The 24210-nt window shown below is 37.2% G+C and overlaps 1 protein-coding gene across 5 annotated transcripts in view; it reads right to left on the bottom strand.

The window, feature by feature from the left end:
- CUL2 (cullin 2) overlaps positions 1 to 23318 on the bottom strand; it is a 102531-nt gene extending 79213 nt beyond the window's left edge. The window contains exons 1-2 of one of the 5 annotated variants that reach the window (XM_028120943.2): positions 23161 to 23318; positions 1729 to 1869 (exon numbers count right to left, since the gene is read on the bottom strand). In XM_028120943.2, the coding sequence (XP_027976744.1) occupies positions 1729 to 1847 (119 nt within the window). In that variant the 5' untranslated portion in view covers positions 1848 to 1869; positions 23161 to 23318. Of the gene's footprint in view, positions 1 to 1728; positions 1870 to 7759; positions 7804 to 22345; positions 22499 to 22634; positions 22762 to 22919; positions 23078 to 23160 lie in introns of those variants that run through there. The other 4 variants (XM_028120942.2, XM_028120944.2, XM_028120945.2 and 1 more) reach the window with 4 other exon arrangements.
- Positions 23319 to 24210: the final 892 nt, after the last annotated feature.

The following is a 24210-nucleotide window of genomic DNA, read 5'->3' as shown; positions in this document are numbered from 1 at the left end:
TATTTAAGTCTGTGCTCCTTCGGTTACTACCTGCATGATGTGAGTATCAATTTCCTCCTTTGTTAAATAAAGACAATTATTACCTGCCCCACCAATCTGACAGGCTTGTTTGAGGTACCAAATAATATAAAAAATATAAAACACCCTTGCAGACTATGAAGGCTTCCAGAAACATTACCATCATTTTATTTATCTTTAGTGCCTAGAACATAGGTAGCCTAACACATTTCTTAGTAGTGACTGCAAATGTAATGAATGAGATGGTTTGCTGTTGGTCTAAAAGAACCTCACCGTTCTTGCATCAACATTCAGCTTAATATAAAAACTGAATTAAGCATTAAGAACAAGTTGAGTCAGTGTTATAAAATCCAAGCTTCTCTAAAGAGCATATGCCCACATTATGAGGGTAGCCATCCCTTAGACCCAGAAGACTGCTAGAGGGCAGCACAGAGTTGGAAAAAACTGTGAATCTCCACACACATTTTGGTTAATACCTTCACATATTAATTTCCCTTTCTGGAGGAAGAATCTCTGGTTCCTACAATATCCATCCAGTCCTCAAGGTCTCCTGCAAGGACCTGGGGCACTACCTTGCCATTTGGACCCAGAGACACCCAGGCCTCAACCTTACCCCCTTTCTTTACCCTGAGACAGGACATGTATGGTGTTACCCGTGGTAAAAGACAGAGGCAGTTCAGAAGTCTACCAGTGAACATGTTCCAATGTACCTACGTTTTCCCCATGCCCACCCAGCCTTGGTCCCTGGCAGACATTGGTAGAGTTGATGAGACTACCATCCATGGCTTTGCCCCAGGTACCTGTGGCCAAGGGTTCCTAGAGACCCCTTTAACCTCCCAAATACTAAGAAGCTGAAGTATTTTAATATTTGGAATTTTTTTCTTGGTGCCAGAGTTTATATACAGAATGCCGGGGTGCACAGTGTTTTTTATATATAAGTAATATATACAGTATGTATATATTAAAAAAAAAAAGGTTGCTGTCATGTAGGAATGCAGGACACCGGGATTCAGATTATTCTAGAGAAACCACAAATTTGTATTTTCATATAAAATTGCTAATTCACAAATATAGACAACCCAATTAAAAAACGTATTTCTAGCTATCAAGTCATTAAACTTGCCATTCACTCTCTACCTGGAACATTCTTCCCCCAGATATGACTTGTTCCCTCGCTTTGGTCCAGTCTCTGTTCACATATCACCATCTTCCTCAGAGAGGCCTTCCATGATCATCCAACCTAAGAGAGCTGCTTACACACATACTCCAACCATTCTCCATGCCCTTACCCTGCTTTATTTTTCCCTACAGAGTCTATCACTACCTGCTAGTAGAAGCAGTGGCATTAAGTTTTTTTAAATACCTGTTTATTGTGTGTTTCTCTTAATAGAATGAAGGGAAAGTGGTTTTGTGTGCAACTGTATTCCCAAAGCCTCGAATAGTACCTGACATATACATGAGTGCTCAGTATTGTTAAATGAAAGGTTCTCAGGTTGTTGACTGACACATACAGATGAACTTGGAAATGTAAACAATATATGTGAAAGTAGTCACACTGGCATTCTCTTTCATTTATATAAGCATAAACCTGTTCTCACTTTTCAACAAGTTTATCAATTTTAGGACATTTACCAATTTTCACTGATACAGTTATTGATACAATATCACTATCAATACAAGAATATTTATCAATCCTCACTAAAAGGATACGAGAAACGATCGTTCCATGTTGCTCTTTCGACGTATTCCAACATGACAACAGCTTTGATTGTCGTTAAAAGTTTGTTCCATGTTTCATCAAAATCTACTACTCTTGGTTTCAAAGACATTGTGCAAGTTTAGTGTTGAAATCTGTTAATTGAAAACAATAGTAATGTTAGCATGAATTCTACAAACAAGTTACTTGTTTTTAAAGCATCACATAATTCAACAGCACAATAGACAATAGGGGTGAGAACAGAACCTGGCACATAATAAAAACACAATAAACACTGGCCACTATCTTTTCATGACTATCTAGACAAGGAATTACATAGAATATTTACATTCATTACAAACTCTAGGAAATGGAAAGCTTTTACTACAAGTTATTTATGATCAAGTGTGTTGTTTCAAGGATTCAGAAGGCTCAATGTGTTGAGGGAAAAAAAAAGCTGGGGCCCCGTTAGCCAAAAAGCCAACTCCCATCATAAGAAATATGAAAGAGACACTCAATAAAAAGGTTTTGGCTCCAAATCCTTGTATGTACTCTTTAAACTGGGGAGTGAGGGTAGTATGTGGGTGAATATGAGAAGACACAAGAAAGTAAAAGGGTTTATCTTCCCAGAGCCTTAGTTGAGGTAAAAGATTAGGGAGGAAATTCACATTTCTATCAAAACAAATGAAGTGTAAAGTAGAATGCAAAATCCACATGAACCTAAAAAGATAAAAATATTTATAGATTTCGAAGACTATCAGGGATGTAGCAGAGAGCTGAGGCTCCATCTTAGATTCTCAGAGTATCCAATCCCACTCCCCTAATGAAAGCATGGCTCTAGCATGAAACCTCTGGTTCTGGTGACCTTAACCAGCCTAGAAGTGAGCTAAAAGAATTCTTTTGCCTAGGCAGACAAGCTATATTCTAGAAGTTAGCTGGTTTCTGAAACAAAAGGGTCCTAAGGATAGAGAAACTTGGCTCAAGTGCTAGATTCCAAATGCTTCTCAATATCACATCAGAAAAACAGATTAAAAGAGAACTCTTTTAAAGTCAACTTTAATTGAAGAAGGGAATCCTTTTCTGACATGTGTTTTAACATCCTCCCCAAAGTTTTCCATAATTACTAGAACTGTGAACACCACGCTAGCCTGAAGACAAGGCCAAATAAGGAGGAAATCCCTTCTCTTGTCTCTCCTACTGTGTAAGAAAATAGGGGGTAGGAAAACAATGGGGAGAAGGGGAAGAAGCATAAAGAAAAAAATGAGACACGGGGAGGGAAGTGGCTACACACCCCCAGCCCACCAACTGGAGGTGGATCTAAACCCTTCTTACATTTCTGTCCTGAGAAGAAAAGAACTCAAGGAGTCCAAGGAAGAAACTTCAAGAAAGAGAAAGAAAAGGAATCAGAGAGAAGCCAAACAAAATCCAAGAGGATGTGCCACACTGAATCAACAGTCTTTCCTTAACATACCAGAAACTAACCACCAGGCTTTATTTAAACTTCCAGTACTAACTAGAATGGATGAGCGCTAATCTGAGAGTAAGAGTGAGTCAGTGTAAGCATATGTGTGTGTGTCGTGTATGCATGTTGTGAGTAGGGGTAGGGGAGAAACAGGAAGGGAGGGAGGTAAAGCTCTAGCTGTACAAAGGGAATTAACCTTAACTCCTCTCACTCTTATTTACCACATCCTATCCAACTGTGTTCCTGAATATTTCTTAAATTCATCCATTCCTATAATATTTACATAGTACTTACTATGAGCCAAGCACTATTTTAAGTGCTTTATATAAACTAATTTAATTCTCAGAACTATCTGATTAGGTAGGTCCAACTATTCTCTCCATTTTCCAGATAAGAAAATTGAGTCATAGGGTGATTAAGGAACCTGCTTAAGGTCACAGCACTATTTAATGGTGGCCTCAGAAGGATTCAGACCTGTGGTGGATCCCATGCTCCTAACTGCTATATGCAACTATACTGCCTTACTAGCATCTTTGGTGAATCTTAAATACTTGCCAGGCACCACTCTAGCCTCTGAGGATATAGTGGTCAATAAATAAAATTTGTGACCTTCAAGGTTAGAATCTCAGAACAGGCAAAGACAAAGACAAAAATAACCTACCTACCAAAAAGGTGACCATGTCACTCTTGTACTTAAAGCCATTTGGTATTTTCCACTACAGATAGCACAAAGCTTAAGCTCACTGACAACCTGGCACACTAAGCTTCTATGATTTGACCTTATTAGTATAAGCATCTCTCCAGCTTCCTCTTCTCATGGGACTCCCTTCCTTGACATCATAATCCAGTAACTTCTCTCTGCTTAGAGGTCATTGAACTCAACAGGCTGATACATACACCCAGCCTTTACTCTTTTTGTGTTCTTTACCTAAAATTCTTCTCTTTTTCTTCCTCCCTCTTTCTACCCACTCACCTAACTCTTAACTGATATTATAGGCTTGGTCTAGTATATCTGTCTTTAAAAAACTTTCCTGGGCTCAGTTAAACCAGGTGAGGTATCCTATTTTATGTAGCACTTGAGAAATGCTATACTTACCACTGTTAGAGCATTAACTAACCTGAACTGTAATTATCTGAGCGTTTCTTGAAGATAAGGCCTATTTTGTTACTGTTTACCAAAAGTTGTCAATGTTCCCTTCACAATAGTTTTTTCCCCTTATAAAAATGGCATTATGCCCACTGCTTGTAAATTATTTTAATAGCTACATAGATTGCCTTTTACCTTTATTCAAATTTTGACAGAATTAGAGTGACACTGACTTCTTTGCTGAGACCAACAGGTTTATGGTAGAGTGGGTACATATGCAGTGATAATCCATTTTTAGATGGATGGAGAATATGAAAGTTAAGGTGAGAAAAATACTAGCTTAGTGAAACATACTGGAAATTAATGAACCAATAGCTGAAAGTATGCTGAAATTCTTAAATTCTCTGCCTGCACAATAGAAAGCTCATATAACTAAAAATCTAAGTTCCTTCAACTTATTTAAATTGTTTACATGGTAATTTATTCAGGAGGAATTTATATAAGAATGATACAGAGCAAATAAAGAAACAGGACCACGATCACCGCACTATTCTTCTACATCACCCAAGCTGTCTGGTAATTCGTAAAAACAAATGAGTCTTCTTCATCCCTGTGCTTTACTAAAGACCACATCATGGTCCTATGCCTGACATCCTGCCAAGACCATTTCCATCCCCACTTAGATTATGTCCCACTGAGTATCCACAAAGTTCTCACATTACCAGCTTAGCTTTTTTCTGGGTTCCACCCAGGCAATGTTAGGATTTTGTTTTGTTTTTAAAGATTTTGCTTATCTATTTGAGAGAGAGAAAGAGAACACAAGATGGCAAGCAGCAGGGAGAGAGAGGCAGGCTCCCTACTGAGCAAGGAGCCTGATGTGCGACTTGATCCCAGGAACGTGGGATCATGACCTGAGCCAAAGGCAGACACTTAACAGACTGAGCCACCCAGGCACCACAATGTTAGGGTTTTTAACACTTAGGCAGTACACAGGTACTATGCCTAAGGCCCATGAGTGTTATGAACCCTAAAAACAAATCACAGGCTCTAAATACAAAAAAAAAAAAAAATTCATGTGTCATTACATTTCCAAATAACATTATGTCAACATTAATTATAATACCTATAAAATTTTCACTACATTTGGAAACAATTTATAGACTAGATTTTCTCAGAGAACCATTTCTAAATATATATGATTATCAACAGTAAATTAATTATGAGTGATTTATAGAAACATAGAGTTATCATATGACCCAGAAATTCCACTCCTACATATATACCCAAGAGAAAACATGGCCACACAAAAATCTGTACACAAATGTTCACAGCAACATTATTCATAAAGGCCAAAAAGCAGATATTAACTCAAACATCTATCAACAGATAAATGGATATATAAAATGCAGTATATCCATACAATGAATTATTCCACATGTAAGAGAATGAACTACTATAGATGTTACAAAATGGATGAACCTCAAAAACATACTAAGCGAATGAAGTTGCTCAAAAAAAAAAAGGTCGTCTGAATGCATTCTATGCTATACATGTTATATATTCAAGCATTACTAACCTTCGACCTACAAGTCAGCAAAATCCAGACTGTAGGAAACTAACTGGATAACCAGTTGGAAAGTCTTTAAATTTATCAAGAGCCACACTGGAAGCTGGAAGGTAATATAAAGTTATGCCTTCAAAATTCTCAGGGAAAATGGCTAACCACCTAGAATTCTCTTATCAAGAGTGGTATCAATTTACTTCCCACACAGCCTTTTTTCACAGGAAAATAGAAGATATATTCTACCAGGAGGGAATGAAACAAACCAAGAAAGACTTGGGATCCCAGAAACAGAGGGATCTAACAAAGGAGGAACAGGAATTTCTCAGAAGAGCAACTATACAGAGTTTAAAAACAACCTGTCCAGAGAGACACATAAGAATAAAGGGCTCCAGGAGAGTTATCCCCAAGAAATGGGGAAAGAGGAACTAATAGATTGTCTCAGGTGTCAACAAACTTTTCTTGTAAAGGAGTAGATACTTTAGGCTTTGAGAGCCATTTAGTCTCTGTTACAACTAACTCAATTCTGCATTGCAGCACAAAAGCAGCCACAGACAATAAGCAAATGAATGAGCATGGTTGTGTTCCAATAAAACTTTACTTACAAAAAACAGGGAGAGGGAAGGATTTGGCCCCTGAGCTGTATTTTGACTCCATCCCTTCCTTCCTCACCCCTGCCCACTTTGCATAACATGTTTGGACACTGCAAGGAGTTAGCAGCTCTGGTGGAGAATAAGGGGATAATTTAGGTAGATCACATTAAAAACTAAGCAAAAGATTAAGCAAATATTTCCTAGTTATGGCACAAAAAGCCTGAATCATAAAAGAAAAAGCTGATAAAAAACTGGACTTCATCAATATTAACAACTTCTGGTCTTGGAATAAAATAACGCTGGCAAGAAAATGATAAATATATAGCAAAGATAGTGGATTATTGCTTATAAAGGTAGTTATAAAGGTTAAAAAACAAAAGTAGTAAAAATAACTATAACTGTAATAATTGGTTAAGCAATACACAAAATAAAAGGATGTAAAACATGACTTCAAAAACATAAAATGTGGGGGAGAGTAAAAATGAAGATAGAGTTTTAGAATGCGCTCAACCTTAAGTTGTTATCAACTGAAACAGTTACAAATATAAGTTGTTATATGTAAGCCTCATGGTAACCATAAAGCAAAACAAAAGATACACAAAAGATAAAGATACACAAAAATAAAGAAAAAGGAATTTAAGCACACCAGTAAATAAAGTCATCAGACCACAAAGGGAGAGAGCAAGGAAAGAAATAAATGAAGAGGAGCTACAAAACAGCCAGAATACAATTAACAAAAAAATGGCAGTAAGTGCATACCTATCAGTTACTTTAAATGTAAACGGACACAACTCTCCAACCAAAAGACAAAGAGTGACAAAATGGATTTAAAAACAAAAACAAGACTCATCTATATGCTGCCTATAAGAGACTCACTTCAGATATAAGGATACACACAAACTGAAGGTGAAGGGATGGAGGATAGTCCTTGCAAATGGAAACAAAAAGAAAGCTGGGATAGTTATATTAGACAAAATCAATAAGGAAACAGCAACCTTAAACATGTTAGACCAGATAGACTTAATAGAAATATATAGAACATTCTATCCAAAAGCAACAGAATACATTCTTCTCAAGTGCACATGGAATATTCTCCAGGACAGATCATAAATTAGGCCGAAAAATAAATCTTAATAAATTTAAGAAGACTGAAATCCTATCAAGCATTATCTCTGACCACAATGGCATAAAACTAGAAATCAGTATTAAGAAGAAAACTGGAAAATTCACAAATACATGGAGATTTAACAACATGCTACTGAACAACCAAAGAGTCAAAGAAGAAATCAAAAGAGAAATAAAAAAAGACGGAAAGGGGTAGAAAATGAAAAATACAACATACCAAAACTTGTGGGATGCAGCAAAAGCAATTCTAAGATGGAAATCTGTAGCAATAAATGCCTACAACAGGAAACAAGAAAAATCTCAAATAAATACTAGCTTCACACCTCAAGCAACTAGGAAAAAAGGAGCAAAGGAAGGCCAAAGTTAGCAGAAGGAAGGAAATAGCAAAGATCAAAATGGAAATAAGTGAAATAAAGACTAAAAAGATAATAGAAACGATCAATGAAACTAAGAGCTGGTTCTTAGAAAAAATAAACTAAATTGACAAACCTTTAGCTAGACTCACCAAGAAGAAAAAACGAACTCAAAATCAGAAATGAAAGAGAAGACATTATAACTGATACCATGGAAATATAAAGTATCGCTAAGAAATGACTATGAACAAATAATATGCAAACAAATTAGATAATGTATAAAAAAACGGGTAAATTCCTAGAAACATACAACTTACCAAAACTGAATTATGAAGAAATAGAAAATCTAACCAGACTGATTACTAGTAAGGTTGCATAAGTAATCAAAAACCTCCCAGCAAACAAATGTCCAGGATCAAATGGCTTCACTAGTAAATTCTACTAAACATTCAAATAATTGATACCAACTGTTCTCAAACTCTTTCAAAAAAATAGAAGAGGAAGGAACCCTTCCAAACTCGTTTTACATGGCCAGTATTACCCTGATACCAAAATGAGACAAGGATGCCACAAGAACAGAAAATTATAGGCTGATATCCCTCATGAACATAGATGCAAAAATCCTCAACAAAATATTAACAAACCAAATTCAACAATACATGAAAAGGATCATACACCAAGATCAAGTGGGATTTATTCAACATCCTGTACTCAATCAGTGTGATAGACCACATTAAGAAAATCAAGGATAGGGACGCCTGGGTCGCTCAGTTGGTTCAGCATCTGCCTTCAGCTCGGGTCATGATCCTAGGGTCCTGGGATCAAGTTCCACATCGGGCTCCCTACACAGCAGCTCCCTGCTCCCTCTGCCCCTCCCCCCATGCTCACTCTCTCACCCTCTCTCGTGCTCTTTCTCCCTCTCTCTCTCGAAAAAAAGAAAATATTTTAAAAATCAAGGATAAAAATCATATGATCATCTAAATAGATGCAGAAAAAGCATTTGGCAAAATTTAACATCCATTTATGAAAAAAACTCAACGAAGTGCGCTTAAAGGGAATGTACCTCAACACAATAAAACCCATATATTACAAGCCCATGGCTAACAGTGTAATCAACAGTGAAAAGCTAAAAGCTTTAAGACAAGGTACCTACTCTCACTACTTTCATTCAACATACTATTGAAAATCCTAACCACAGCAATTAGACAAGAAAAGTAAAAGGCATCCAAATTAGAAAAGAAGTAAAACCGTCACTTTTTGCTGATAACAATATTATATATAGAAAATCCTAAAGGCTCCACCAAAAAACTATTAAAAATAATAAACTAATTCAGTAGTGTTGTAGGACACAAAATCAGTATACAAAAATCTGTTGTATTTCTATACTCTAATAACTAACTACCAGAAATAGAAATTAAGAAAACAATCCCATTTACAATTGCATCAAAAAGAATACCTAGGAATAAATAACCACAGAAGTAGAAGACCTGTACACTTAAAAATATAAGACACTGATTGAAGAAAACACAAATGAAAAGATATTCCATGTTAAAACGTCCATACTACCTAACACAACCTACTGAGTCAATGCAATCCCTATCAAAATTCCAATAGTATTTTTTTTTCCACAGATAGGAAAAAAAATGATAAAATCTGTATGGAACAAAATAACACAAAATCATAGATACAGAGAACAGACTGGTGGCTGCAGAAGTGGGGAGTAAAGGGTGAACAAATAGGTGAAGGGGGTCAAAAGGTACAATCTTCCAGTTATAAAATAAGTCCTGGGGATATGATGTACAGCATGATGACCACAGTTAATAATACCATATATTACATACTTGAAAGATGCTAAGAGAGTAAATCTTTTAAAAGTTCTCATCACAAGAAAAATTTTTTTCTAACTATGTAACAGATGTTAACTATACATACTGTGGTAATCATTTGGCAATATATACAAATACTGAAATCATTATGTTGTAAACCTGAAACTAATATGTTATACGGCAATTATACCTCAATAGAAAAAAAAATGAACAGAAAGAAAATGAAAAGCTGCAGCCTGGGAGCAAATATTTGTGAGATGTAGATCTGATACAGAACAGATATACAACACACATACAGGATTAGTACCCAGAACTCTCAAAGAACTCTCTGTAAAGAACGCTCAAAGCTCAGTAATAAAAAAACACAATCCAATTAAAAACTAGCCAAAAGACCCAAAGAGTTCAGAAACATTGATAGCAAATGAGTACATAAAAGATGTTCAACATCATTAGTCATTAGAAAAATGCATATTAAAGATACCACTGCACACCTACTGTAATGGGTCAAAAATCTGACAGAATCAAATGATGAGTATGTGGAGCAACAAAAACTCTCATTTGTGCAAGTGGGAATTTAAAATGAAATAACCACTTAGGCAGTTTCTCTTAAATATACACCTTTCATTTAACCCAGCAATCCCCCTTTTGAGTATTTATACAGTAGAAATAAAGATACAGATTTACAAAAAAACCTAAACACAAATTTTCACAGCACCTTAATTCGTAACTGCCCCAAACTGGAAACAACCCAAATGTCCATCAACTGGTGAATGGAAAAACAAAATATGGTGCATCCATGCTGTGGTATACTATTCAGCAATAAAATGGAATAATTACTGATATATGGACAATAGATGATTCTCAAAAGCATTAGCTAAGTGAAAGGAAAGACTCATTTGACTAAATACTGTAAGATTCAATTTACATTACATTCTGGGAAAGGCAAAAATACATGGACATACATCAGAACACTGATTGTCAGAGGCTCAGAAAGACTACAAAAGAGCAATAGGAAACTTATGAGGTGATATTAATTGTGGTGGTACTTACAGGATCATATAAATTTGTCAAAATTCAAAGAAGATATTTTTCTATGTCTAAGTTATACTTCCATAAACCTGACTCCTCAAACTCCAGATGTCCATCCTTCTGCAGTATTCCACATCTCAGTAAATGATGATATCCAGAGTTCCTCAAGCCAGAAATTTTATTAGTCATCTTGATTTCTCTTACTCTCCTCTACAAATCAATCCAATCAATAAGTCCTGTCACCTCTATCTTCTAACCATTTCTTGAATTCACCCACTTCTTCCCATTCCCATTGATATCACCCTAATCCAAACCACCGCCTCTTACCTGATCACTGCCATAGCTTCCTAAGTGAGTTGCCTGTATCCTTTGACCCCTTGATACATGTCACATACCATAACCAATGTAAACTTGCCAAAATGCAAATCTGATTATTTCATACACTCTGCTTAAAATTCTTCGAAGACTCTAACTTACAATCTTTAGTATGTATCATATATTAACAAAAAAAATTCTGTTATCTAATTTATCACTCTGACATCTTTCCCATAAAAGTTGGTAAATATTTTAATAATATTCTGATGACAAAGATTTTAAAACAAGTTATCAGTTTTAAGAGAATAGCTAAGTAACCTACGGTAAAGATGAGTATAAAAAAGTAATCAGGAAAATCAAACTGATGAGCTATCTACATTTCCAATAGAAATGTTCTAAAATCTCTTTTAGGTTTTCTCCTCACTACACATACTTCATTCCTCAGAACACTAAAAGCTGACCTGTCACTAAGAATCTTAACTTTCCTGTGAGTTTTAGGTTTCTGACGCTGAAAGAGAGCTCCAAATGAACATGCTACTACCTAAAGTATGATGTGTTAACATAGCCTGACAAAATTGTTTTAAAAACAAATTTATGAAAAATAGCAGAAATAAAAAACATATAACTTTGCCAAGATCAGAAGGATCTTATTTTGAAGCAGTACTGTTCTTCATTTGGACATTTTTTTTTTTAAGATTTTATTTATTTATTAGAGAGAGAGAGCAGAAGTAGGCAGAGCGACAGGCAGAGGGAGAGGGAGAAGGCTTCCCACTAAGCAGAAAGCCCGATGCGGGGCTTGATGCCAGGACCCTGGGATCATGACCTGAGCCGAACAAATGCTTAACCGACTGAGCCACCCAGGCACCCATGAACATTTTTCATATAAAGAACTGTTTTGGATAATTACATTTCAGCAGGTAAAGAAGTAATAGAACCTCAAAACATTCCATTTTAGGTACACAATTGACATATATATTAGATAAATATTTTATTTGCAGTATAAACTATTTTTGGAAAATGTATAACCACGTTTAACATCTTGAGGAAGGTGACTATAGCTTAACTACTGATAAATGCTTTAATATGCCACTTTTTTTTTTTAAGATTTTATTTATTTATTTGACAGAGAGAGACACAGCAAGAGAAGGAACACAAGCAGCAGGGGTGGGAAAGGGAGAAGCAGGCTTCACACGGAGCAAGGAGCCCGATGCAGGGCTTGATCCCAGGACCCTGGGATCATGACCTGAGCCAAAGGTAGACACTTAACAACTGAGCCACCCAGGTGCCCCAGTATGCCATATTTTTTCACTTCCAAAAGTATGATTTATGAATAATGTAAAAGGCTAAACACATAATACTGTGATTCTCTTTTTTAAAATGTATTTGAGAGAGAGAGAGTCCATACACACACGTGCATACACATGTGGGGGGAAGGGGTAAAGGGAGAGGTAGAGAGAGTCTCAAGCAGACTCTGCACTGAGAGCGGAGCCCCATGCAGGGCTTGATCTCATGACCTTGAGATCATACCTAAGTAAAAAGCAAGAGTCGGAGGCTTAACCAACTGTGCCACCCAGGTGCCCCGTGACTCTCTTTTTAGTAAAAAAAACAAAACTAAACTACCAAATGATGACTTATTTCAGTATTGATCACTACTGACAATAATTTGGTCATTCCAAGAATTACCAATAATATAATACTGGGGCCTAAATTAATTTCAGATAGTCAATATACCATAGTTAGTTTTTCAGATGCCATTTAATGGGCTTAGAGCAGGTTATATTCTAATTAATATCATTATAATTAATATAATTTGAATACTTAAGGCCCAATACAGAACATTAACTTTGCAGTATTTTCCATTTCCATAGGAAATGCTTCCTCTACTACACACTGACTAAAAATGCTGTCATTTCATATAAAATAAGCTATAAGATTGCATCTAAACAATTTCATCTTACTGTATTCAAATGAGTGAGCCAATAGATAGAGCCAAAAGATATCTTTGTTACTTGATGAGGCATAGGGTACAATGCTTTTTGTTGCAGTAAGATTTGATCCATGGAGCTCTAAGTACTCCACAAATGTCATTTCCATCTTATGTTAAAAAAGGAAAAAAAAAGACAAAGTAGGGGAAAAACGGTAAAGAGAAATACAGCAGTCTCTCATCAATCTCAGTTGGCAAAACGTACATTGCAGGAAGAAAACAAGGCCATAAGTCTCAAAAAAAGGGAGGACAGTGGGGAGTAAGGAATGTATTTATGCTACAATAAGTAAGTTATAGAAGGCAAGTGCTTCCAAAATAAACCCACCTGACCAGAATTAAAGACCCTTCTCTCCTCAAAGAACTTGAGATTCTCCCCAAAGTCTCTACAGACTGTACCTTTTTTTCTCAAGTTTTCACATTGCTCTTATCAGCATGAAGTTTAATGTCCCTTTTACTAGCTTTCTCACTTTTTTCTTAATAATTTAGGCAAGGAATTTAAGACACCAACCAGCCTTAAAAAAAGAAAAAGAAAAAAGAAAAGAAAAAGAAAACCATTCTCATATACTTATCTCAAATGAGTTAGAGAACTTGAATTTGTCTAACTCCCTCAAAGGTAGGCAAGCTCACACTGGCATGCATGCTAAACAAAGCTGTGACCAACCAGCCTTTTCACAAATAATTACAAGATCCAGAGCACAATTCCTAGACCTGATCTTCTACCCAAATATTAAAAAGGGTTACCCTAATCCTCCTGTCTTTGCACTACCCAAAGAATTGCAATATTTGTTATCCTATTCTTTTGAGAGCTAAATTAAATCACATATATTTAAAAATCTTGGATTTAAATCTTTTCTCACAAATACAGGCTAAGATGCTAAGATTAATAGTAATTTGCTTTATCTGATTTGTTTGTTATGGGTTACCTAGCTTTTTTGGAGGAGGGGATCACATACTAATCAGTTTCTACTGGTTCATTATTAGCTAGAATAAAATTCAGAGTCTTTGCTTCATCTTCCAATTCCTATCAACTTTATCACTATTTCTCAACTGGTCCTTTTTTCCATTCACATTAATATACTTGTGAGCTGCTAAATATATTAATTCCCACTTAAATCCTGGCACAGCTACAGAAGACAGAGACATGGAAGAATAAGAAAAGGTGATACAGCTATGGAGGGTACACATCTTTGCTGACCACCTCCTGTTTAAAATTCCAAAAACAGCATGGACAACACAACCTCTTACAATCCCATTCTTTCACTTAAGTGTCCCTTAAGGTAAAGAATAAAGACAATCCAGTGGCACCTGGGTGGCTCAAGTCAGTTGAGCATACGACTCCTGATTTGGGCTTGGGTCGTGATCACAGGGTCGTGGGACTGAGCCCCATGTCAGGCTCTGTGCTCGATGGAGAGTCTGCTTCTCTCTCTCCCTCTGCCCCTCCCCCTGTTCTTGCTTGCTCTCTCTCTCTCTCAAATAAATATTAAAATTAAATATTAAAAAAATAATAAAGAAAATCCAACACAGCAAGTTATAAAAAAAATGCAAAATAATGACACCAATTTTCCTACAGGAGGGACCCTAAGCAGGATGTACTTTGCCCATTCCTTACAATCATAACAGCATCTAATTAGAGTTGTCAATAATAATAATAATAGTAATAATGATGATAGCAAATCTTTATTGGCTGCATATATTCCAGAAACCATGCTAAATACATTTTAAACATTATCTCATCAATTCTTCAGAATAACCCTAAAATGGCTATTATCATTCTCCCTGTTTTAAAGATGAAGAGATTGACATTTAGAAAATTTGGGTATATTAACTAGCAATCCCTGAATCTGAATCCAGATTCATCTGGCTTCAAGATGAAGCTCTTATCTACTGTCCTCTACTGCATTTATTATTTGCCACTGTAGAAACTAGAGTTGGCTCAGAGGAAGTGGATGGGATGATAGTTCAGCCTTCTAGAAGAAGGCAAGTCCCACCTAAAAAGCTGAATGTCTTAGCATGATGGAGGAAGTTTCTGCCAGATGTCAAAACATAAGAAAGAGGGGCACCTGGGTGGCTCAGTCAGTAGAGCATGTGACTCTTGATCTCAGGGTCAACTCTTGATCTCAGGTTGAGAGTTCAAGCCCAACACTGGGAGTAGAGTTTACTTAAAAAACAAAACAAAACAAACAAGCTATGAGAAAGAAAGAGAGGAAGGAAATAAGGAAAATACTGGTCTCAAAAATGAAAAGGGGTGAATCAAGAAACTAATAATTCTAAACTGGCCCTGTCAATGACAGTGTGATCCTAGGCTAGCTGCTATTTCACTTTCTCTATCTGCACAACGTAAAAACAGTATAAAAAGACAATATTTATAAATACATCTCAAGTTTGCTGGACAATGCTAAGTTTAGGTAGTATTATTTTCTACTCTTTTCTGTAATTTAAGTTTTCCATCCATGTTTTTGAATCTAATGAAGACCAAAACTATACCATTGCTGAAATCTTTATGCCTTTACCTTTCTCATACTTTATTCCCATACATCAATTTAAAAGGCTTTCTTTCACTCTATTTTTCTCATAAGCAGTTCATTTTAATGTTCACCTGTTTCAGATAGGAAAAAATTCAATTCCTTTCATCATAATGCCACACAAGTTTCTTAATCCTCAATTACCTTCTTTATAACTGATTTTTAGCCCTCTAAAATTTAACTTCCAAGCTAGTCAAAGTTCGGAGATAACTAAGTGCCAACATAAAGCATCTATTGATAGTCCACACAAAAGAAACTGTCCTTACTTACATTATATGCAAAATTTAACTCAAAATGGAAGATCTATACTTAAGATCTAAACATATAAAAACAGAAAATTCATACAAGAAAACACAGGGGAAAAGCTTTGACGTCGGATTTAGGAATGATTTCTTGGATATGATAGCAAAAACACAAACAAAAGAAAATACAGATAACTGGTCTTCATCAAAATTTAACTTTCATGCATCAGAGGACACATCAAGAGTGAGACAATCCACAGAATGAGAGAAAACATTTACATCTCATGTCCAAAAAGAGATTAATACCCAGAGTATATAAAGAATACCTTAACAACAAATTTTTAAATGGGCAGAAATCCTGAATAGACATTCCCCCCAAAGACACACAAATGGCCAACAAGCACATGAAAAGATGCTCAACATCACAAGTCATTAGGGAAATGTAAATCCAAAATACAATGAGATACCACTTCACACGTGGTAAGATGTCTATTATCACAACAAGCAAAGATGCCAAAAATGAAAAATGGTGAGGATGTGGAGAAATTGGAATCCTTGTGTAATGCTGGTGGGAAATGTAAAATGGCGCAGCCACCACGGAAAACATTTCAGCAGGCCCTCAAAAAACTAAATACAGAATTACCATATGAGAGCACCAATTGCCAATTGCCCTTCCAGGTATATACCCAAAGGAAATGAAAAGCAGAGAATGAGAAAGATAACTTGTGTTAGAATGTTCACTGCAGCATTATTCACAATAGCCAAAAGGTGGACAGAACTCAAGTGACCATTAACAGAAGAATGGATAAGCAAAATGCAATACACATAAAAGGAATATTAATAATTCATAATAAAGGAGTAAATTCTGATACATGGTACAAAATGGATGAACCCCCAAAACAGTATGTCAAATAAGATATACCAGACACAAAAGAACCAATACTGTATGATCTTCCTCTTATAAAGTACCAAAGGAGACAAATTTATAAAGACAAAAAATAGCCTATAGGTTACCAGCTGCTGGCAGGAGAGGCAATGGTGAGTTATTGCTCAATGGTTGCAGTTTCTATTTGGGATAATGAAAAAGTTTTGGAAATAGTGGTGATGGTTGTGAAGACACTGTGAGTACAATCACTGCTAGTAAACTCTACACTTAAAAATGGTTACAATGGGAAACTTTGTTATGTATATTTTACCACAATAAAAAAAATACAGAAAAAGGTAGTGTCCTTGTAAGTGTTTAAAATCCAGATCATATGAACAACAAAGTTCTGATGCAAAAGAAAGTATCTGAATCTCAGTGCAAAGTGATCTCTAAAAAATTTTAAATGTAATTAAAACAATACTTAGAACTATGAAGACAAAATGTGATTACTTTTCGTTTATACAGACTTTTACCAAATAAAAGAAATATTTTGAAAGCTTAACATGTTTCTTAAGGTTCAGGACTATTTGGGGATCTTCTCGTTACATTCATTATTCTGGTAACTTCATACCAAAGTATGTTCTATTTCTCACTGTCAGAAAATAGTAATTATAAACAAAGGGGGACAGCTAGCATAAACTCTACAGTGTCTGGAATCAGAGCTATCAGTATGAACTCGTGGTTTAATAACACAGATAAAAAGATACAGAAATAAACATGGATGTTTGTGTATGTGTGGATTCATGTGTACACATACATTTATTTCTAGCTCTGTCTGCTGAGAGGGCCTAATAGGAGCAATGGCACCTCAGTAGCAATAAGCACACATCACATCCAGAACTTGGTTTCTAAATATCATCTCCAATAGAAGGAACCAGAGCTCCTTGGACAAGTGACTGATTCCAGGGTCTCGGCAGAGAAATATAAGATAAACCTAGAAAGTGTTATCATGCCAGAAAAGAAGTACTTTCCTAAAGAAAAGACCAAGGGGGCATACTGAAAAGACAAAGAGCCAACCTGAAGACCACACCTGGAACAATCTGAGCAACAAAATAATGACAGCATTAAATATATTATAAACCATAGAATAAAACAAATATCTATGACTCAATACTAATATAAACAAATTACTAAAAAAATAAATAAGGGGCAGTTCTTCCCTACAGAAAAATTCCAATCAATAAATGTAGAAGGAAATGAGTAGAATAAAATCACCATCAGGCAAACACCACTATTTTAATTTTTACAGGCAAGATCTACCGAAGAATACTGAAAACAACTGGGCAAAATTTGAGAACTAGGATATCTGCACAGTTTCAAAGAATCTTCCCAAGATACCTTGTAATTACAAAGAGAAAAATGGTGACTTTACAAGTAGAGAAATTTGACAGACATGAGGTCCACCAAATGAGAATTAATATCATCTCAAATAGGATATACTGACATCCTATACTCAACACTACTAATGTTGAATATAGGACTCAACATTACACTCAACGTTACTTCTATAGTATTTTTGCCAAAAATGCAAAACTTCAATAAATCAAGAAAACATCAGACAAACCCAAACTGAGAGACATTCTACAAAATAAATGACCACACGCTCATCACAAGCGTGAAGCTCATGAAAGAAGAGAAAAGACTATCACAGATCAGGTAAGATTAGGGAGACACAACAACTAAATGCAATGTGGGATTCCTGAAAGAGAAAAAGGATGTTATTGGAAAAACTGGTGAAATTCAAATAAGGTCTGTAGTTTAATTAATAGTATTGTACCAATGTTAATTTCTGGTTTGATCACTGTGCTCTGGTTGCATAAGTTATTAACATTAGGGAAAGCTGGGTGAAAGGTACCTGGGTGAAGGTATATTTTTCAAAATGAAAAAAAATTTTTTTTAAGTATCCTATTATACATTCTCTCCCTCAAGTGAGTTAAAACAAAGTTGAGAAATTCAAGAAGTATTTACACAGGGTAGGTAAATCCAACATTTCAATATTTGAAAAGCAACCTACGTTGAAACAAGACTTAAGTCATTAAGAGATACTTATGTATTTACAGGTGCTAGAGATGCTGCCTTCAAGAAACTTACCGCTGGTAAGAGAAACAAAAACGATAAATAGTCAACTTTGTTGATAAAAAAAATTCTGACACACACACAATCAGGCTATAATCCAATGATTAAATAACAAGAGTAACATCATTTATGATGTTAAAGTATGTAAGTGAAAATCATTTAGATAACTAAAATCTTCAAATAGAACATTAATACTTATACATTTACAGAATTTAAGTTAGTTTAACACACTCACTACACATACTTCAAATAGTAGTCATACATAATTAGTGTCTAATGCTTCAAAAAGTACTATTAAATATTTTCCATCTAAGATTATATTTCTCCAACCTAAAAACTAGTAGCTTAATCTCCAGCAAAAAAGAATATAAGAGAAGTAAAGATAACAAAAACGACCACAAAAATAAAACCAAACCAAACAATTCTTAAGTCAGAACAATCTCAGGGGTGCCTGGATGGCTCAATCAGTTAAGCATCTGCCTTTGGCTCAGATCATAATCCCAGGGTCCTGGGATCAAGCCCTGCCTTGGGGTCCCTGCTCAGAGGGGAGCCTGCTTCTCCCTCTCCCTCTGTGCTCTCCTTCTCTCTCTCAAGTAAATAAATAAAATCTTTAAAAAAAGAACAGTCTCAGAAAAAAACAGGTAGATAAAGCTACATAGCAAGTCACTGGCTAAAGACAGCTAACTGAAAATCAAAATGTCAAAACCAATATATAAAGCATTATAAATTCATTAAAAAATATTCCATCATCCCTCCTCCAGGTAGGTCAATCAACAGGGTTCAACTGCTCCCCAAAAGTTGTAGAAGATGCTAATGATTTTAACACTACTCACTGTCTCAAAACTTTTAAGGATCAAAAGACCTACACTGTTCTAGTATCTCTAATAAGCCTTCCCAAACACAAAGTAGTAACATAGGATGACTCTAAACATTCTTAAAGATAATAATACAAGGATTATGCTAACATCTGCAATATAATAGAAACATTACTGTTAAGATTCAAACCCAGGCAAAGAGCCAGATCACTCTGAACAGATATTTTGATCAACTGATTACTGAGCAAGGATTCAGTCACACATCTCAAGTATCAAAAACTTGTTATAAATCTCCTAACATTCCAAATTTCTACATTCCCAGACTTAACAATAACCAGTCAAAAGTCTTCATAATATTAAGATTCCAGGGCTGGTCCTGTCTTCAATTTTCTTGAACTTAACTGACAGTATATACATGAAAACACTGCCTTCAATTATAATCAGACATTTTCAGGTTTATAACAAGAACAGGCAGATAAGAAAGGTGGAACACAAAAGAAACTTTTGTAAAAAGGCTCACAAAAAAGTAACAGCTCTTTAAACAACTCCATATCTGTAGGTCCAAAACTCAGAGAGCAGGGACCAACTTAGAAAATGCTGCAGTATTCCAGGGCTTTCTCCACTTCTCTCTACATTCTTTGCTTAGGTGGTCTCAACCTGTTTCATAACTTAAAACACCATTTCATACTCTAAAAAATACAAGGGGTCAAGGCAGGTGAAGTATGCTACCACTCCGGCAAAGTGGGGAGAAGAATATATACATATTTGCTTATATTATCTTTGGAAAAGTATGTAAGAAAACACGAACGCTGTTTAGCGCTACAAAAACTGGGTGTAACGGAAGACAAGAAATAGGGGAGATTTTCACTCTACCCCATCAAACATTTTAGATTTTGAATCACGTGAATGTAGTTTTTATTCAAAACATAAATAAACCAATAGGTAAGTGCTGATGACGCCCCATCTCCTTCTCTCCTCACTAGAATTTAAGTCCCATGAAGACAGATTTTTGTCTATTTTTTCACTACTAGAGCCCCACGGCCAGGTCCACTGCTGGTGCCTGAAAAACATTTGAATGAATGACTTCTTAACCTCTTCACTAAACTCCAGATTGTATATCCACCTGCCTACTTCTCACCTCCACTTGAACATCTAACAGGTCCTACTTAACACGTCTACCTATCCAACCTTTCCCGCATATAACATACTTCCCTCACCGCCTTCTCATTACATGGCATCACCATCCTCCAGGTGAAGTCCAAAACCCAGGAGTCTCCCCTGTCTCAACCAACTGCACTTTCATGCAAGGCACAAGTTCAATCCATACTTTTAGCTCCAAAATATACCTCAAAAATCTTTAACTTCTCTCTAACACGCCAGTCACTACTCCAATCTACCACGGCCTTCTAACTGGTCTCTCTGCTTCTTTTCTCCTCTTATCCCATCTCCCCTGCAGTCAGATTGTAAATCAGACCAGATCACTTCAGTTTCACAAAAATTCCAAAATGTTTTCAATGTACTTTAAGAATAAAAGCCAAACTCTTTTGGACAATAAGACCTCACCAGATCTGGCACTTGGCTATGACCTAACTTACCCTCACTAAGGTCCACAGGCACTGAGCTTCTTTCAGCCTACTGACACCACCCCTGGGAACTTCCCTGTGCTATTCCCTCACATATTAATACTCTTCCCTCAGACTTCCAAAGGCTAAACTCTTCTGACTTTTCAGATATCAGGTTAAAGGTCACTTCAGACACGTCTTTCCCAACCACAGCATCTGAAATGGTCTTCTCTCAGTCACTACCACAACTTCCCATTTTATTTCCCTCATTGCACTTAATGATTCTCTGAAATTACTTTTATTTCTTATGTCTTATCTGTCTCTCCCTCTCCAACCAGAATTGAAGTTCCAGGAGGGCAGAACTTCACATCTTGCTTACTGTGGTATCCTTAATGCCTGTGATAATACTTGACATACAAACCAAGTACTTAATATTTAACTGATAGATAAGACAAAACTGACTTTAAAGAAGGCCCACAACGTTTAATTTAATGACAAACTGGTGAGGATAAAAGACATGGATAAACCATCTTAACTTTCATAAACCACTGAAAATCACCAGAGGATGGAGTGAAGTAAGATTATTTCAGATGCATCTGAACGTTCAAATACATAGGAAAGGTATGTTTCACACTCTATGTGCATGCACACTGTAGAAATGTTCCCCCCAATTATAAACAGCATCTAAAAAGAAAAAAGGGATAACTCAAAACACTGTGTCCATTGTAATTTCACCTCTCACTCTTTTGGAAGGGTCTTCCAAACACTGTATTTGGGTAAAAGAGGCAAAGTATAACCAATTTGTCTGCCTTGGAAAGTAATGTGTGATTCTAAAGGGTAGGGTACAGCCTTTTGAGTGCTTTTAAATATCTATTAGGTAGTTGGTAGTCAATGAGAACAAAGTGATTATTTCCCAAATTTTACTGTGAATATACATTTGGGACAGATCTGGTTCGAAGATTTTTATATTGTCAAGTCAAAGCGCCTACAGTGTATGTTAATATCTTCAAATCTTATCTATTCTAGTTATCTAATCTAATTATGTTCAAAATGTAAACTTATACAGTGCCGCCCATCAACTGGTAATAGTAATCCCTGAGGGAAAGGGGATGATTTAACAGGAACACTGTGCAATTCACAGATGTTTTATTTACATGCACGTATCTGTGGGGTTGTAGGGAATGGTCCAGACTCCCTAGTGTGTAAGTGCTCTGAGGAGTCTAAGGATCTTATTTCACCAGACCCTAAGCGTAGAGACAGGTCTGGAGTGCACGTAGGTTACTCCTCCCCATAGCTATCAATCTTCGCTGTCTGCGGAAACAAAAGTGAAAACACTCGTGGTAAGGATGTAAAAGATTGATGCCCCCCCAACACACCCCCCAAACACAGAGTTGTGTATCCGTGTGAGCTCGTAAACAAGCAGAAGAGTACACGCACTCTCACCTTCCCTCCTTCGGAAGAAAATGGGGCCGAGGGAGGGGCGGCCAAGGCCGGGTAGGGGAGGCCCGGGATCCAGTCCAGGGGGTGGCCGGGCTTAGGGGTCAGCGCTCCGGGGAGCCGGGGTCACTTACAGGACACCATCTTCCCTCGCCGCCCCCCTTCCATCCCTTTCCCTCCCCCCTCCTCGCCCCCAACTCCTTTCCTCCGCCCCATCCCCGCCACCCTTTAACCGGGAAGGGAAGTTTCCCGGCGCCTGCAGCCCGGCTCCCCGACCCTCAGCGGGGTTACCTTCTGCAGAAGCGGGACTAGGGACAGGGGACAAGGGGAGGGGGAGGCAGCCCGAAGGAGTGAAGGACGAAGCCCCCGGCGAGGAAGGTGGGCGGCGGCGGCTGTCAGCTCGCGTTCCCCAGCTCACAGCGCTGCCATTACTGTGCGCGGAGGCCGCCTCCCCGGCTGGCCGCCGCCACCCGCCCAGGAGACACGGGGGGTGGGGAGCGAAGCCCGGGGAGCCCGCGCGCCGGACGCTCACCTGCCACCGCGGGAACACAGCAAAGCTCAAGGCCGCCGCCGCTCCCGGACGGGACAGGGGCGGCGGGGAGAGGGGAAAGGGGAGTAGGAGGAGCTGGTTACGGGATCCGTAAAACAACCGTCCTCCGGAGCGCCCGGCTTTCCCCCCCCACCCTTCGGGCTCCTTCTTCCGCTACCTCCAAATTCCCCCTCGCAAAGCAATGGTAGAGTCCGCGTTACGGCAAGCGCAGAGAGCCCGATTTAGTGCCATTGCGAAAGGCCACGGAAATCAGTATTCGAAGTGACTCCTTGCGGCATTCCCTGTTAATGAGACAATCACGGTTCACTGAGCTCGAGCGACTCAGTACCCACCAAGTTTTGGCACTAGTAGTAACAATATGTCAGAAAGGTGTTTTCAACAAAAGTACTTTCCCTTTGAGTTGTTTCAGACCTATGTGAATATTCTGAGACCTACAATCTCCTTGCCAACTGTTCCATGGGCTTTTCAAATTGTCAAAAATGTATTAGCAAAACTATGTTCCCCTCTGACATACTCCTTTTCTAGTGCGTTTTTGTCTATAGATAAATTCTGAGACATAAATATTTTAAATAAAGGAACTTCTCTTCACAACCTTCATCACTGAGTTCCCGCCTCCCCAAAGCCCCCACCACATCAATCTAAAAGGTGTTAATTTCTTAATTTTAACCGGTAATGTTGACAAAAATGTAGGTTCACCCATCACTTCCTCGTATACACAAAACCGCAAGGAACAAAAGGCTGGCTTTATTCTTTATTTGCCTTTCATATCCACAAGATCTTAGAGGCTTGTTCTTCAAACTTCTTCCCTTCCAACCCTCTTTCTTAAAACTATTTGTACCAATCCTTTAAGGCCATTAAAAATCCTGTTTGCTTGCTTGTCCACGATTACAACTCTCTGATATTCTCAAATAAACCCATCTTTTGCTGGTAAAATAACTGGCAGTTTGATTTGTAAAGTTAATAACTTAAAGACTTTAGTGCTATTAATAAATGGGACTTTTTGATAATGATGAGATATGTCAAGGTATGAGC

Source organism: Eumetopias jubatus, unplaced genomic scaffold, assembly GCF_037043125.1.
Source record: "Eumetopias jubatus isolate StellerSeaLion01/CBP00866 unplaced genomic scaffold, mEumJub1_p1.0 scaffold_8, whole genome shotgun sequence".
Lineage (NCBI taxonomy): Eukaryota > Metazoa > Chordata > Mammalia > Carnivora > Otariidae > Eumetopias > Eumetopias jubatus.
The sequence above is the reverse complement of the archived record's forward strand: the minus strand, read 5'-3'. Positions and strand labels throughout refer to the sequence as shown.